Here is a 16,405-nt window from a genome sequence, read left to right as displayed (position 1 = left end):
CTCGGGCAGAGATAGAAAGGGTCTTCTCCCCGAACGCTGCGCTTAAATAATTGAACACGCGCGAGACGGAGTGAAAATCAATGTTAGGTGCGCCGTCGGCCATTGGTGGTCTTTCTCCGGCGTTTCTGGAAAGACGGCCTTTGTTTGCGCCAAGGAGCGTGACGGGGATCCGCTCTTATTGGCGTTCAAAAGGAACGCCACAATCGATATGAGACTTTGTCTATGGACGTGGCGACAGATTGGCGGAAAAGTGGACTTATGGGAAAATGGGGCTCCAAACGAGTCACGCTAAAGCACCCTTAAAAACGTTTTCCTGAAGCCAACCTGTATGATGACGTCTATACCATATTTGGGAAATTTCACTGTCACAGTAGCAAGAGGGTGAGAATACAGACACACAAAAAGACATTTTAGACATAAACAAATAGGTAATATATAAGTTAATAAATAAATGAATGAATGCATAAATGAAAGAATAACTAACCAACTAATCAACTAACCACTAACTAACTGTTAACTAACTAACTATTCACTAACTAACCAACTAACTGTTAACTAAGTAACTATCCACTAACTAACCAACTAACTTACTGTTAACTAAGTAACTATCCACTAACTAACCAGCTGACCAAATAACAAACTAACAAATAACTAACCAAATAACTAACCAACTAACCAAACAACTAACTAAATAACTGACTAATTGTTAACTAACTAACTATTCACTAACTAACCAACCAAATAACTAACCAACCAAATAACTAACCAACTAACCAACCAACTGTTAACTAACCAACTAACCAACTAACTAACCAACTAACCAACTAACTAACCAACTAACTAACCAACCAACTAAATAACTGACTCACTGTTAACTAACTAACTTTTCACTAACTAACCAACCAAATAACTAACCAACTAACCAACCAACTGTTAACTAACTAACTATTCACTAACTAACCAACCAACTAACTGTTAACCAACTACCTATTCACTAACTAACCAACTAACTAAATAGTTAACTAACCAAATAACTAATTAACTAACCAATCAACTAACTAAATAATTAACTAGCTGTTAACTAACTAACTGTTCACTAACTACCAAACTAACCAACCAAATAACTAAACAACTAACCAACTAACTAATTAACTAACTAACTGGCTAACTGACTGACTAACTCACTAACTAACTAATCAACCGAATAAATAAATAAATAGATAAACAAACAAACAAATAAATATATAAATAGATAAACTCTGAAGCTAACTCGCAGTGTACGTACAGAATCCAATGCTTTTATTTTTGGACGCGGGTGGCGCCAAACCAGAATTCAGCGACTTGTATTGTCGCTGAGTGAAGTCCAATTTGAGGAATTCGGTACACTTTCAGACGACGGTAGGACTTAAGTAGGTTGCCAATGACGAAGGGAAGCCATTCGGTGGTCCAGCTGAAGCTCCTGTTAGCGCAAAGCTTTCAACGACATCTTTGAAATCCCCGAAGCAGGCCACGCTTCTCCCGATTTGCCGTTGTACCACAACATGGGCCTCCGGAAGCCTTTTCTCGCCACTTTCATTCTTTCTTTCTTTTTCTCGCGGCGCACCCGGTGAATAATGCAAAGGCGGATAGCGTGCCAGGTGATAAATTCGCCGCTGTAAATCCACCGGGCACGTCGGAGGAGTGACTGTTTTGACAGCGCGTCGTTATCGTCGGGGAGAGAGAGACAAAAAGGCTTGGCGGGAGTCGCAAAAAGAAAAAGCTCCCGGCTCGCCGCATTCAAAGGTCGCCACCGCCGGTGGCGACGGGTGCTTTCAATTATTTATTGTCATTATTTATTGATTATTTATTGATTATGTATTGTCATTATTTATTGTCATTATTTAGTGTCATTATTTATTGTCATTATTTATTGATTATTTATTGTCATTATTTATTATTTATTGATTATTTATTGTCATTATTTATTGATTATTTATTTATTTATTATTTATTGTCATTATTTATTATTTATTGATTATTTATTGTCATTATTTATTATTTATTGATTATTTATTGTCATTATTTATTATTTATTGTCATTATTTATTGTCATTATTTATTGATTATTTATTGTCATTATTTATTTATTATTTATTGTCATTATTTATTATTTATTTATTATTTATTGTCATTATTTATTATTTATTGTCATTATTTATTATTTATTGTCATTATTTATTATTTATTGTCATTATTTATTGATTATTTATTGTCATTATTTATTGATTATTTATTGTCATTATTTATTGATTATTTATTGTCATTATTTATTGATTATTTATCTGTCTATTTGCTTGTTGTTGTTATTGTGCACTCAGTGGTGAGGTTTTAAATCGCATTATATTTGTATACTGACAATAAAAACATTCAATTCAATTATCATAACTACTAGTACTATTATTAATAAAAATAAAAAAATAAAAAATTGCATGTCATTATTATGGGATCATTTTCAAAATGCTTCTTTTTTAACCCCAAAAAGTGTTGAATAAGTGTTGATTAAAATGCCCTCAGCTGGTGTCCGTCAAAAAAGCTCATTAAAAATAAAGTGATGGAATCGGCAATTTACTTCATTTTATCATCATTTCACATCCTTGCTTTGAAATTTCATTTTGTGTATTTCCCGTATAGCTTTGCGATGGTTTCGCCGATAACTGGACGCCAGGTCGCTTTTGTGCGCGTTATCCTCGCCTTCCTTTTATGCAAATTTCGACCGTGTGTGTGTTTATTTTTTATGATTTTCATTTCTTTATTTTTTTATCGCGGCAAGCAAGACTGCGGAAATGAAAGCCGATGCAAAAAGGTGCCTTTTCAGATAAAGACGATTAAGTCGACTTCCAGGAATCCTATTTGTCTTCCTACTTCGCCATTGACGCCCATAAACGTCCAATTCATCGAGACCGTCAAAGTCGAACGAACGAACGCGCCAAAAACGATTACAAATACAAGGAATATTCATTAAAAAAATACATTTTTACTATGAAAAGATAAAATATGCGGCTGGTGTTGGTTTACCAATATTGTGAGGTTTGCGCAAGATGTTAACAAGCAGCTGAAATTGCTCGTGAAGCGATAAAAAGCCATAAAAGAGCGAGCGGCAGGCACGCTTTTATCGCCACTCTTGGAAGTTGCAAAAATAAATCCACTTTGCAGTAAAAGCACAGGTTGGAAAATAATTACCAAGAAAACATGGCTCTGACGTCAACGTTCTACATTAAACAGATTCGCTTTAATGACATCAATGCGGTTCCCAGAAAGTTGACACCTTATTATTAGTATTATTATCATTATTATGATTATTTTACGTGGTCAGTTTGCTGATCAGCCAAAGTCGCCAAAGTCTCGCCCGTCTTTGTCCCAACTGTTTTCGTAAAAATAGACTTGGTCATTAAGATGGCTTAATTAAAACTTTGCTACAAATGGTTGCAAAATTCGGCCCCTCAAGCAAGTTTGACAAGAAATAAAATTGGGTGGAGCCATCCATGAGGAAACCCGCAAAAAAGTCTTTAGATGCTATACCAGAAAAAAACGCAGGAATTTTATGATCACGTTGGCTGAAAATATTTAAAAATTCAGCCCCTCAAGTAGGTTTGAACAAGCAACATGAAATTTGGTAGAGCCATCCATTAGGAGTAATGCTACAAAAAAGTCTCAAGAAGCCATGCTGGAAAAGACACAGAAAGTCTGCTATTGGAGAGGAAAGCTGAAATTTTATGACCACGTTAGGTCCATATTTTTAAAAAAAATTCAGCCCCTCAAGTAGGTTTGACAGAGTAACATGAAATTTGGTAGAGCCATCAATTGGGAGTAAAGACACAAAAAAGTCTCAAGAAGCTATGCTAGAAAAGACACAGAAAGTCAGCTATTGGAGAGGAAAGCTGAAATTTTATGACCATGTTAGGTCAATATTTAAAAAAAATTCAGCCCCTCAAGTAGGTTTGACAAAGCAACGTGAAATTTGGTGGAGCCATCAATTAGGAGTAATGCTACAAAAAAGTCTCAAGAAGCCATGCTGGAAAAGGCACAGGAAGTCTGCTATTGGAGAGGAAAGCTGACATTTTATGATCATGCTAGGTCAGGTCAATATTTTTAAAAATTCAGCCCCTCAAGTAGGTTTGACAGAGCAACATGAAATTTGGTAGAGCCATGAATTGAGAGTAAAGACACAAAAAAGTCTCAAGAAGCCATGCTCAAAAAGGCACAGGACGTCTGCTATTGGAGAGGAAAGATGACATTTTATGATCATGTTAGGTCAATATTTTTAAAAATGCAGCCCCTCAAGTAGGTTTGACAAAGCAACGTGAAATTTGGTAGAGCCATCAATTAGTAGTAACTCTACAAAAAATTCTCAAGAAGTCAGGCTCAATTCACTTGACAATTCAGATTAGCTGGCAGCCAAGGCTGTTGACCATAGTTGGCTGCAATAGGCTCCAGCATCCTCTTAAGGATAAGCGGTACACATAAGGAATACATTAATAAATGAATTTGCGACCTAATAGCATTTTATAGCACTTTCAACATTCAACGCAGTCAACAAAACACAACGAAAAACAATTCATCTGCAGCATTAGTTAGGATTATTATTATTATTATTATTTTTGTATGTACATTACATATTAGCAAGTACAACACATTTCGAAAGGCAAAAAATGACATATTGACAAAAAAAAGTAAGTACGCGGTTCAACATAGTATCCATTTTCTTTTCTTTTTTTCCCGGGAGGGTATCATGCATATTTCATGGGCAGAACGCAAACACGGAAAAGCCGAAACGCCTCGGCGCTGACCACGAGGTGGTCGGGGCACACGGAACGAATCCGGGTGTGCGCACGTAGACGTTGGCCACGCGCATTTCCATTTAGATGACAGCCGGCCAGGCGGCTTTACGCCGAGTGTCGGCTGATGAAGGGATAAGACGGGAAACCCGACGCGCCGGGAAGGTTAAGTACGGGCTGGAGGCGGGCGGGGACATCGGCGTCCTTCGCCGTTAGCCGCCGGAAGCGGACGGACGGAAAGCTCCCCGGTCCGGCGTGATGTTTTGTGCTCGTGAGCGAGCATTTTGGATTTAATAAAAATGGTGACAGAGCAATTTGACGGGGGCGGGGAAAGCAAAAAAATGGGCGGGCCCGAAGATTGACGCAAAAATCGGCAATATTTTGGAGGAAGAAACACATGTTTGAAAAGCATCAGAGAGGAAATAGACTATTTGAATTCAAAAAATGTCACATTTTAAGAGATTTTGGGGGGGTTTGGGGGATTTTTTTGTGTTGTTTTGGGGAGAAAAAAATGTTAATTTCGGGAGAAAAAAATTGAGAAACGCATTTTTGAAAAGCATCACATTTATAAAGGCGTGGGGGGATTATTAATTAATTTTTTGGGGGGGGGGCTTGTTGTTGTGTTCTTAGAGCCACAAATTAGCATGTTTTAGAGGGGAAATAGACTATTTGAATGAAAAAAAAAAGTCAAATTTTAAGAGATTTTTTTGGGGGGAGAAAAAAATGTTAATTTTAGGAGAAAAATTTGAGTCCCATTTTTGGCTGGTGTCTTTTTTTAGAGGAAATAGAAAAATGGAATTGGAAAAAAATCAGGTTTTAGGGGGATTTTTTTTTGTTATGGGAAAGTTTTTTGGGGGGGTAAGTGTTGTTTTGGGGAGAAAAAGTGTCAATTTTTGGGAGGAAAATTTGGAGATGAGTCCCATTTGGGGCATAGAATGTAGAATAATAAGACATTTTTGGGATGGTCTATTTTTTAGGGGAAATAGAAAAATTAAATTGGAAAAAAATGTCAGGTTTTAGGGGGAATTTTTTTTTGTTTTTTGTTGTGAAGTATATTTTTGGGCGGGGGTAGTGTGGTGTCTATTGGGAGATTTTTTTTTATTTTTTGGGAGGAAAATGATTTTTGGGGGGGGAGGGGATAAGGAGTGTTGTTTTGGAGAGAAAAATTGTGGTGTTTTTTTAAAAGAAAATGGATATTTTCTTCAGCCCAAATATGGAAGTGAGGATTTTTTTGTCATTATTTGGAGGAAAAAGTGTCACTTTGAGGGCAAAAAAACAATTCCACATTAGTCACGGGCTTCATCTAGCATCCATTTTCCTAATGAGCACTTTTGTTAACATATTTATTTTCACTTCATACTTACTTAAAAAGAACACCTAAAATCCAATTCATTTTTTTCTTTAAAAAATGCTAAAACAACGAAGTGCTACACGTTCAAAACACCCTAGAGTAAACAATAAAAAGAATTTTAAAAAATGTGCAACAAAGTTTAGTGGTTTGACTTTTGACAAATTTGGCAATTCCCATTCGCTTTCAATGGTACGCTCTTGGCGTGGTCCAACTCCTGTCCTGCAGGGGCGCTGTCACACATTTCCATCTATTTGTCGAATGCCCAACAAAGCTTGGCAAAATGCACTTCCCTCATGTAGTTTTTCCCTTTTCATTTTTGACGCGACCTGTCGAGCTCATTCATTCGCTGCCATTGACCAATCGTTTTAAATCGGAATGTCTTGCATCGAATCGAATCGGAGCAAATAACAGCGACAGGCGTCCAATTTATTTGGATAATCTTTTTCCATCAATGGCAGACGGGCTTGCGTGGGTCTTCCTCGGGTACTCCCCGGATTTCCTCCCACATCCCCAAAACATGCCCGCTAGGTTAATTGTAAGCTAAAATGTCCTTTGGGTATGAATGATGGGTTGTCCTTTGTCTTCTTGTGCCCTATGATTGGCTAGTTCAGGTGTGTGTATAATAAGATGGAATAAGCTCCAGCACCCCCCGCGACCCTCGTGGGGATGAGCGGTTCAGGAAATAATCAATTTCCGAGGTATTTGATGGGGAATGGTTATGGGCAGATCCTCCAAATTTGGTGCCCCGGACTGGACACGCCCATAAAACGAAGCCACGCCCACTTAAGTTGCCATGGCATGAAAGTGAATGACGTGTCAATGGCAGTGAAAGAGTTAACAGGGGGTTATTTGGCGACGTGGAAAAATCCTGCTGTCATTTTTGGGACTGAAAACAAGTCCAAGCGCTTCCCTTCCGTCCCTCCTTTTCTTCCGCCAAGATGTCCAAGCGTCCTTTGCGCCCGGGGTTAAGCACGTTGTTATAAATTAAACAGTCAAGGGCAATTGCCAAACCATCAGAACGTTCTGTGAAGGCTCCCCGCCGGCGTCGCCGCCGCCGCCGGCCGTCGTCGTCGCCTCGGCCCTCAGCCGCCGGAAGCCCCGCCCCCCGGAGACCACGGCGGCCGAGACCACGGCGTCCCTGGCCCCGCCGTCCTTCTCCGAAGGGCGCCCCCGCACCCAGGCGTCGGGATCGTCGCTGAGCTCGTAGAGGGAGCCGTCCTCCAGGCCGTGCTCCAGCGACTCCAGCGACGAATCGGACGCCTCGTCGGCCGTCAGCGGGCGGCCGGGCAGCCCCGAGGTGGAGCGTAGCTTGTAGCGTAGCAGCACGCCGCGGCCCCGTGCCCGGCCCTCGCCAGCCTGTCGCAGGGACTCCTGCGAGGAGGAGGCGTCGCTGGGATCCTCGCCCCCGCACGCCGAGTCCGGCCCGTCCGCCACCGAGTCCCTCTTCAGGAGGTTCGGCGAAAGGGTGCCGCCCACCGACGTCAGGAAGTCCACCGGCCCGCGGTGGGCGTTCAGGGAGACGCGGCCTTTTCCTGGACCGGGCGAACGCACTCACGTGAGGAGGTGACCTCTTTTATTTGGCGAATAACGCGATTTTCACCGTGAAAAAAAATAATAAATCAATCGACTTTTTCGCCAACGTCGATAGTCTTTTTTGTTACCGTATTTTCTGGACTATAAGTCGCACATTTTTTCATAAATGGAATAAAAGAACTGGATTAAAAGCCCTGAATATTCAGTTTTTTTATAGATCTAAAAAATGTTTATTTTAGCTTTTTTTTATATATATATTTTAGATTTTACAAAATGATTTTTGAACTAAAAACACAGAAAAATTGATTAAAAAATGACAATTATTGATTTAAAAGGGAGAAAATCAGGAAATTTAATATACATCTATACTCTTCATTTTAATTTGATCCTAAAACAGAAAGTCAGCACTCATGATTTACTTTCCCGGGCCACACAAAATGATGCGGCGGGCCAGATTTGGCCCCCGGGCCGCCACTTTGACACAGGTGGGTTTTTGGGGGATAACTATAACCGAAAAAAAAAAACCAACACAACAAGCAGTTGGCGACCAGATTGGTATAAAATAAAAAAAATAAGTCACAGGCCCAGTCAAACTATGAAATAAGTGCGACTTATAATCCAGAAAATACGGTACATGGGAATTGACCTTTAGGGTCATTTTTGCGGAGATTTATCCTGGACAAAAAATTAAATTCAATAAACGTTTCTTTCAGTTTTGTTTTTGTTTTTTGGGGGTTGAAAAAAAAAAGACCTGTTTTCCAGAAGTGACCTTGACTTTTAAAAAAACAACATTTTCTTACTTTACCTTGACTTTAGCTTCCTGACAAACATCTCAAACAACATGAAAATTCTTATTAGCCCGAGTTATGCTAGCTCATTGTGTCAATGGTTAAAATAAATTAATTGATTTTTTTTTTTTTAAACAGCCCAAGGCCACATAAACTTGGATGTTAAGGGACCGTAAAATCCTATTTATTGATTAAAAACATTTTGGGAGGGTAGTTGGCTTGATTTAAAAACATTGATTGATTTTGGAGGAATTAATTCTAATTGTTAGACGTCCAATTTTGTGACCCGCATGGCGCTTATTTCAGAAAAGAAGGACAAGATTTACCTGTTATTTTTGGGATGCCCTCCAGTTTGGGGACGGGAAGAGTGACAATCAGGCCCTGGGCGGTGCCCACCCACAAGAGACCTTGACAGATGAGCAGGCTGCTAACCCGCATGCTTTCTGGAACTGAAACATCAAAACCGGGAGAACAAAGGTCAAAACACTAGCCGTTCCAGTCCAAAAAGTCTGCCCATCTATGGGTTAATATTAGTGTTTTATCAGCCTGGTGGGTCGCTAGGTTTTTTTATCCAGCACTTGACTACACGCTCAAAATAGTATCAAAATAGGGCATATTTTAAACGCATTTCAACCGACAAATTCATATGGGAAATGATACGAATGCAGTCTTTTTCATTTTTTTGACAGGATCAACTTATTTTTATTTTTATTTTTTTATTTAAAAAATATGGTAGGCAAGCCAGTGGGCTTCTCTAGTTTTCTAAATTCAAATACATATTTTTTACGGGTCTATTTTCCCATTTCCGACCGTCTCGAAAACCCGGTGGTCCCGAATTGAAACACTGTCACGATGGCAAGACAGTAACTCTAAAGGAAGTCTGGCGTCTTTGGTGAACCCCCAATGGAGATTTTTTTTTGGGCCCCCAGGGGCCAAAGCTCCATTCTGTCAACAATCCGGCACCCCCTCCGTGTATCTCTTGCATATTTCAAGTCGACGCTGCGGTCGGAAGACCCTCGGGTCCCAGCATTTTTTTCATGCGGGACCATTTGCTCTTGAGAGTCCCCCCAAAATACAAAATGGAGGCCGGAGACAGTCATTCCATATATATATATATATATATTTTTTTTTTTATTAAAAAAGGCATTTTTACTTTTTTGCACCCTATTTCATCGTTATCAATGAATCAAGCCTATTTTAAATGTAAATATGATGATATTGTTCTGTTTTGCAAGAAATTGATTGGGAAAATTATATTAAAATGACTTGAAAACAAAAACAGGAATTATTTGATTATTAAATTAGGGACATTTATTGTCGACAAGTTTATTTACCAATAATATGGCCTATTAGTCAGTTTTTAAAATGAAACATAGTCCTTAAACTTAAAATTTTGCGCACTCCTAATTATACTTATTTTTATTCATTTTCCATACCACTTATCCTCACAAGGGTCGGGGGGCGGTATTATCCCAGCCAGCCAATCAAAGGACACCTTATACTTAATAGTTTTACCACAATAATAAATCAAACCACAGTCAACCGATTTACTTTAAATTCAAACTAATCAAATTTATCAACAAATGATTATCAATGAATCATTTATTTTTTCCTAAAAATGATCCAAATGTTCTCATTTGAGCTTCTAGACAGAAAATATGATTCAATTTTTTGCAGTAATCAATAAAAAAAATGGGAACTTTTTGGTTTATCAAAACCAAATAGCAGATTTTGCTGCTTACTAGTGGACATAAGCAGAAGTGCAGCCACATATTATTTATTTCCACCAAAAAGCGATACGATAACTCGCAAAATCCATTTTTAGCGTTAGCGGCTAACGTCGTAACATGAAATCTCTGCCATAAATAACTAAATCACGGCGCTAACCAAAAAGTTCACGGTTCCCCGACACTTCTCGCCACAACACGCGTGGAACTTTACCATCAATATTTCATGGCGGACGCGCGCGGGGGGTGACGCAGCCAAAGAAAGGGTCGCGGAGAGGAATTATGGCAAGTAGGACAAACACACACAAAAAAAGTACGGCATTAACTCCGAGCGAGCGAGCGAGCGAGCGTGTTAGGAAAACCAAACGTACGCTCGTCAGGTGTTTGCACTGAAGCGCCCCGAGGAGCCCCTTCTTCCCGGAGACTCTTTCATTCATATTAATCCCCCGTCTTTCACCCCCCCGCGGCCGCGCCGTCACGGGGGGGGTTTACTTATTCATGCCCCCCACCCCCCGTGCCACCGCAGGTGCCGGGAGCGCCGCGGGGACGATCGAAACGAGACGAGAATATGGCGCGGCGTTTCGCTAAAGTGGAAAAGTGATGTTTACCGGCGTTGAGCAGCGTGGAGCGCGTGGAGATGTTGATCTCCTGAAGCAGTTCCAAGGTCTCCGTGTGAAAGAGGCGGATGGAGGAGCCCTCCGAGAAGGCCATCCACACGCCGCCGCCGGCGCGAGCCACGTGCGTCACGCTCACCGTCGGTTCCGGGTGGACCTCCACTTTCTGCCAGAAAAAGGAAAAAATAAAGATTAAAGGACGACATAACATTTTAAGAGATGTAGGGTTTTTGGGGGGGATTTTTTGTGTTGTTTTGGGGAGAAAAAAATGGTTAATTTTGGGAGATAAATTTGAGTCCCATTTTTGGCTGGTGTCTTTTTTTAGAGGAAATGGAATTGGAAAAAAAGATGTCAGGTTTTAGGGGGACATTTTTGCCTGGTTTTTTTTGTTACGGGAAAGTTTTTTTGGGGGGGTTAGTGTGTTGTCTTGGGGAGAAAAATTATTAATTTTTGGGAGAAATTTTTTTGAGATTAGTCCCATTTGGGGGATAGAAAATTAAAGACATTTTTGGGCTGGTCTATTTTCTGGGGGGAAATAGAAAAAGGTAATTGGAAAAAAATGTCAGGTTTTAGGGGGATTTTTTTGTTTTTTGTTATGATTTTTTTTTGGGTGCGGTTTAGTGTCTTTATTTGGCGAGAAAAAGCGTGTCTCCTAAGATCTAAGGGTGCTTCAGCCTGCTGCGTCATTATTTTAGGACGCGTTCTGGTGGAAGACGAGATCTCAAAACAAGGGTTTAGCTTCGTGCTCGAGGATGAAGACCCCAATATTTGAGACCAAGTCTTTTGGAAATGAAAGACTGCAAAGACTAAGACGAGGAGGACATGTTTGTTGTTGCTACATGAACCTGACGGTTAAAATGTCAGCCTCAGTGGGTTCCGACCTTCAGGTGTGGAGTTTGCATGTTCTCCCTGGGGTCATGCATTCACATTTAAAAGTCCATGTCCATTAGTTGGTAGGCTAGCGAGAGTTAGCACGCGTCAGGCCCTCGTATTTAAAAGTCCATGTCCATTAGTTAGCAGGCTAACAAGAGTTAGGACGCGTTAGGCTATCGTGTTTGAAAGTTCCTGGAAGTGAGTTGGTAGGCTAGCGAGAGTTAGCACGTGTCAGGCCCTCGCGTTTAAAAGTCCATGGCCATTAGTTGATAGGCTAGTGAGAGTTAGCACGCGTCAGGCCTTGGTGTTTACAAGTCCATGGCCATGAGTTGGTAGGCTAGCGAGAGTTGGCACGTGTCAGGCCCTTTTGGTTTGTTTTGACGTCACTTCCCCCGTCCCCGTCCCCTCCGGCGCGGCAGCGGCGGCGCTTAATGAGCAGCTCAAAAACAAACGCAATTAGCCTTATCGCGGCAAGGCAAGCAGCCCTCGCGGTCGGCGCCGTGACAAGGCTCGCCGTGGGCCGTCATCTCGGCGCCGGTATCGCTGTCGACGCCGAGGCCGCGTAATTAAGGGGGTGAAAGGGAGCGGGCGACGGGGAGAACGCCGGGCGGGGCCCGCCGGGATTAGCACCTGTTTTGGGCGCCCTTGCCGGCGGGCGCTTCTTTGTTTGAAACGCCGCCTTTGATGTGTTTTCTCTTCTAATTGGATCCTCGGCTGCGCGCCGCCGAGACGCCGGCTAAACGAGAGCGGCGCAGATGAGATAAGCGTTGGCTATATTAACTCGGCGGCGATAGAAGTCCGACGGTTTGACCGGGAAGGTCGGCGGCCGTCGGACGACGCGTCCACGGAGATTAGACGATTGGAAAAAGTACAAATGAGTCGAGATTTTCTCTTTGAAAGTCAACGAGGGATATTTTCGAGGAGATCTTCATCGATTTTTGTCACGTCTCCTTTCGAGAAAGTGATGTGGATTTTAGAGCATCAAAAATAGACTTGCAAGAGAATAATAATAATAAAATAAGTGTGTAACCGGGTGTTAGCTTGTCAGCCTCGCGGTTCTGAGATCGAGGGTTCGATCCTAGGTCCGGATCTTCCCGTGGGGAGTTTGTATGTTCTCCTCGGGCTCGCGTGGATTTTCTCCGGGTACCCCAGTTTTCTCCCACATCCCCAAAACACGCATGCTAGGCTAAATTAGCACTGTAAATTGCCTCTAAGTATGAGTGACTGGTTGTCTGTCTCATTTAGCCCTGCGATTGGGTGGCCACCAATTCAGGGTGTTCCCTGCCTAATGCCTGTAGTTAGCTGGGATAGGCTCCAGCACCCCCATGAGGATAAGCGGGTCAGAAAATATTTGCGAGTTTTTTTTTCAGATACCCCAGTTTCTTCCCACACCCAAAAAAGATGCATGCTAAGCTAATTTAGCACTCTAAATTCCCCCTAGCTACAAATTACTGGTTGTTTGTGTCCTCTTGCCCTGTGATTGGCTGGCCACCGAGTCAGGGTGCCTCCCGCCTGGTGCCCGAAGTCAAGTGGAATAGGCTCCAGCACCCCCATGAAGATAAGCGGGTCAGAAAATACTGTCCTTGGGTTTGCGAGGATTTTCCTTTCCTGATACTCCAGTTTCCTCCCACATCCAAAAATCATGCATGCTAAGCTAATTTAGCACTCTAAATTCCCCCTACCGACAAACTATTACTTATTACTGTGATTGGCTGGCCACCGAGTCAGGGTGCCTGCCCGAAGTCAAGTGGGATAGGCTCCAGCACCCCCATTTGGATAAGCGGGTCAGAAAATACCGTCCTCTGTTTTTTTCCAGATACTCCAGTTTCCTCCCACACCCCAAAAAACATGCATGCTATGCTAATTTAGCATTCTAAATTCCCCCTAGCTACAAATTAGTGGTTGTTTGTCTCCTCCTGCCCTGTGATTGGCTGGCCACCGACTCAGGGTGTCTCCCGCCTGGTGCCCGAAGTCAAGTTGGATAGGCTCCAGCACCCCTAATGAGGATAAGCGGTTCAGAAAACGAAAAAAAATATATATGACACCTGGCTCCGTGCTAAAACGGGCTGAATTTGCCAATCCAATCTTCCTCTGAGATGGAAAAACTCAAGCCGCTGACATCCGTGACAACCTGACGTGACAACCCGATCCATAGCAGAGGTCGCGCGGAAGTCTGATGGGAATCGGCGCGCCTTTTTTTTTTTTTTACATTTGGGTCAACAAATACATCATTACGACGACATTAGAACGGGCCCACGCGTAATCCGGACGTCTTCCAAATTCATCCCGAGGCTCTTCGCGGCTTACGACGGGGTATCGACCTCCTTACGTCTCATGATTTATTCATGCCTGGCAATCTCGGCTCTTTTCATGTGCGGCTTTGTCAGCGATATACTCGATCGCGGCGCCGCTACGACGGCGCGCACGTCGCCGCCGATCCCCTCCGAGGCTCGGCGGATAAGCGGCGTCAAATGAGACGAACGTGGCGTCCGGCGAAAAAAGAAGAAGAGGAGATAACCGCCAGCCTCGGAGGCCCGTCCGCCCTCACGTTGGAGGGGCGGCGTCCGTGTCGGGCGAGACGAGCCTCACGGGGGCGCATTAGCGAGGAAGGCGAGGTGGGCTCCCCGGGAACCGCGTTGACCCGTTAAGCTAGCTCTCCGGTCAGCTCACCTCATTAAGTCCTCGCCGCTAGAGGACGGCAATTTAAGAGGACGTGGCCATTCGGCGCCAGTAAGGATGTCCCCGGTGGTTTCATTTGGCATGTCCGGTCCGTGTCGTCTGATTTTGAGGATCTGCTGATACCATACCTGGCAACTTTGATGTTTTTCCCGTATTTTATACGTTTCATTTCATTATTCATTTTCTGAACCGCTTATCCTCACAAGGCTCGCTATCCAAGCTAATGATAGGCAGGGGACATTCTGAATGGGCGGCCAGCCAATCGGAGGGCACAAGGAGACAAAGGACAACCAATCATAGCAAGGGACAATTTTGCTTACAATTAGCTTAGCTTGCATGTTTTTGGGATGTTGGAAGAAACCGGAAAACCCAGCCAGAGAAAACAGTTTTTTTTATACAAACATTTCTGAACCGCTTATCCTCACGAGGGTCGCAGGGGGTGCTGGAGCCCATCCCAGATAACTACAGGCACCAGGCGGGGAACAAATGACCAATCCCACTCTTATCGAGACATAATTTAGAGAGTCCAACCAGCTAGCCTAGCATGCACGTTTTTGAAATGTGGGAGGTAACCGGGGCACCCAGGGAAAACCCATGTAAGCCCGGGGAGAAGATACAAACTCCACACAGCGAGGACCCACCTGGGATCGAATAATAAATAATACGAGACCGCTCCGCGATTCGCCGATCGCTCACCTGCGCGCCGAGGGTGCCGATGTCGACCACCGTGACGGAATTGCCGCAGCTCGCCCACGCCGAGTCGTCCAGCACCAGGAGGGTCCGCACGGGATCCGAGCCCAAGTTGACGCTTCTGCGGGAATCCGGATCCCACCAATCATCTGATCGTTCAAAAAAAAATCAATACGCATGTGATCAATATGTGGGATGGACTGGCCAACTGGCTTAATAATTGTTTGTTCATGTCGCGCCATGTGGCCAAACTGGTTTTACAATTGTTTGTTAAGATCGTGCAATGTAAGATAGGCCAACTAGCTGGCTTTGCAATGTGGCAAACTCGGTTTGCAATTGTTTGTTCGCATCGCGCAATGTAAGATAGGATGCGGCAGTTTGTGTGAGCTATAAAAATATCGTGTTCGCATACAACTTAGCCCTGCAAATGTCTAACCATATCAGCCTAAAGTTTGGTTTACATAAACCTTGTCCTACATCGCTGTCTTAGAAATATTACCCTGTTTTCCTATCTAAAGACTGACCCACTGTTCATTCGGAGAGAGAGTTGCAAGGACAACAGACTGTCAGCGGTTCACAGCTGTTGGAGCTCTCTTCCCATTGTGCAGTCTGGTAATAAACCTATTTCTTATTCAATTGATCTCACTCTTTCTTTACCTGTTCCTGAAGTTGTATTACAGATCTATCACAATACACAAAATTATTGCGCTTCAATCCCCTTAAATGGCCAGAACATCTTTAGAAATATTATTTTCTTAGATCTAGTCAAATACTTTTCATTCATTCCTTTGATCCTAACAAGGTTCACGGGGTTTAGTCATTTTCTCCATCTGATTATTCATGTTAAAAATTCTCATTAAGCCCAAACAGCTCATTTTTCACCGAAATCAAGAAAGAAAAATGTTTTTGCAATAAAATGTTGAATAGTTTCTAGTCTAAAAATGAAGAACATTTCTAACAGATTTGCTTTTAAATTAAGAATCACTCTGTTATAACTTAAATAAATCACTTTTTTACACAGTTCACCTCAAACATCGAAACAGATTTTTCTTTAAATCTTAAAACACGATATAAACGTTTCAATCGCGTAAATTTCTATAAATTTTAATGCAGTTTTTCCTCTCAATGGAAATTGATTGTTTTATATTAGTGATTAAATTTTTTTAGCTCCTTAATTTGGGGATTTTTGCTCATTACATGCTAAATATTTCCAAGGAATATTAAATTGAATTGAATAAATGCTTTTTAGTATCATTATACAACTATAATGAGATTTAAAGCTTCACCATATTTAATATACAAACTCTTTGCTCGACCCAAGTCTGTCAAGGATATT

General features: G+C 42.3%; 1 protein-coding gene across 2 annotated transcripts in view; it reads right to left on the bottom strand.

Moving 5' to 3' along the window:
* Window positions 1–4,599: 4,599 nt before the first annotated feature.
* Window positions 4,600–16,405, bottom strand: part of arhgef10la (Rho guanine nucleotide exchange factor (GEF) 10-like a) — a 76,136-nt gene continuing 64,330 nt past the window's right edge. For both annotated transcript variants that reach the window (XM_077602971.1, XM_077602972.1), the window contains 4 exons: window positions 15,076–15,218; window positions 10,822–10,993; window positions 8,813–8,935; window positions 4,600–7,697 (listed from right to left, as the gene is read on the bottom strand). In XM_077602971.1, coding sequence (XP_077459097.1) covers window positions 7,150–7,697; window positions 8,813–8,935; window positions 10,822–10,993; window positions 15,076–15,218 — 986 coding nt within the window. In that variant the 3' untranslated portion in view covers window positions 4,600–7,149. The remainder of the gene's footprint in view (window positions 7,698–8,812; window positions 8,936–10,821; window positions 10,994–15,075; window positions 15,219–16,405) is intronic.

Source organism: Stigmatopora argus, chromosome 6, assembly GCF_051989625.1.
Source record: "Stigmatopora argus isolate UIUO_Sarg chromosome 6, RoL_Sarg_1.0, whole genome shotgun sequence".
Lineage (NCBI taxonomy): Eukaryota > Metazoa > Chordata > Actinopteri > Syngnathiformes > Syngnathidae > Stigmatopora > Stigmatopora argus.
This window is presented reverse-complemented; position numbering and strand designations above follow the sequence as displayed.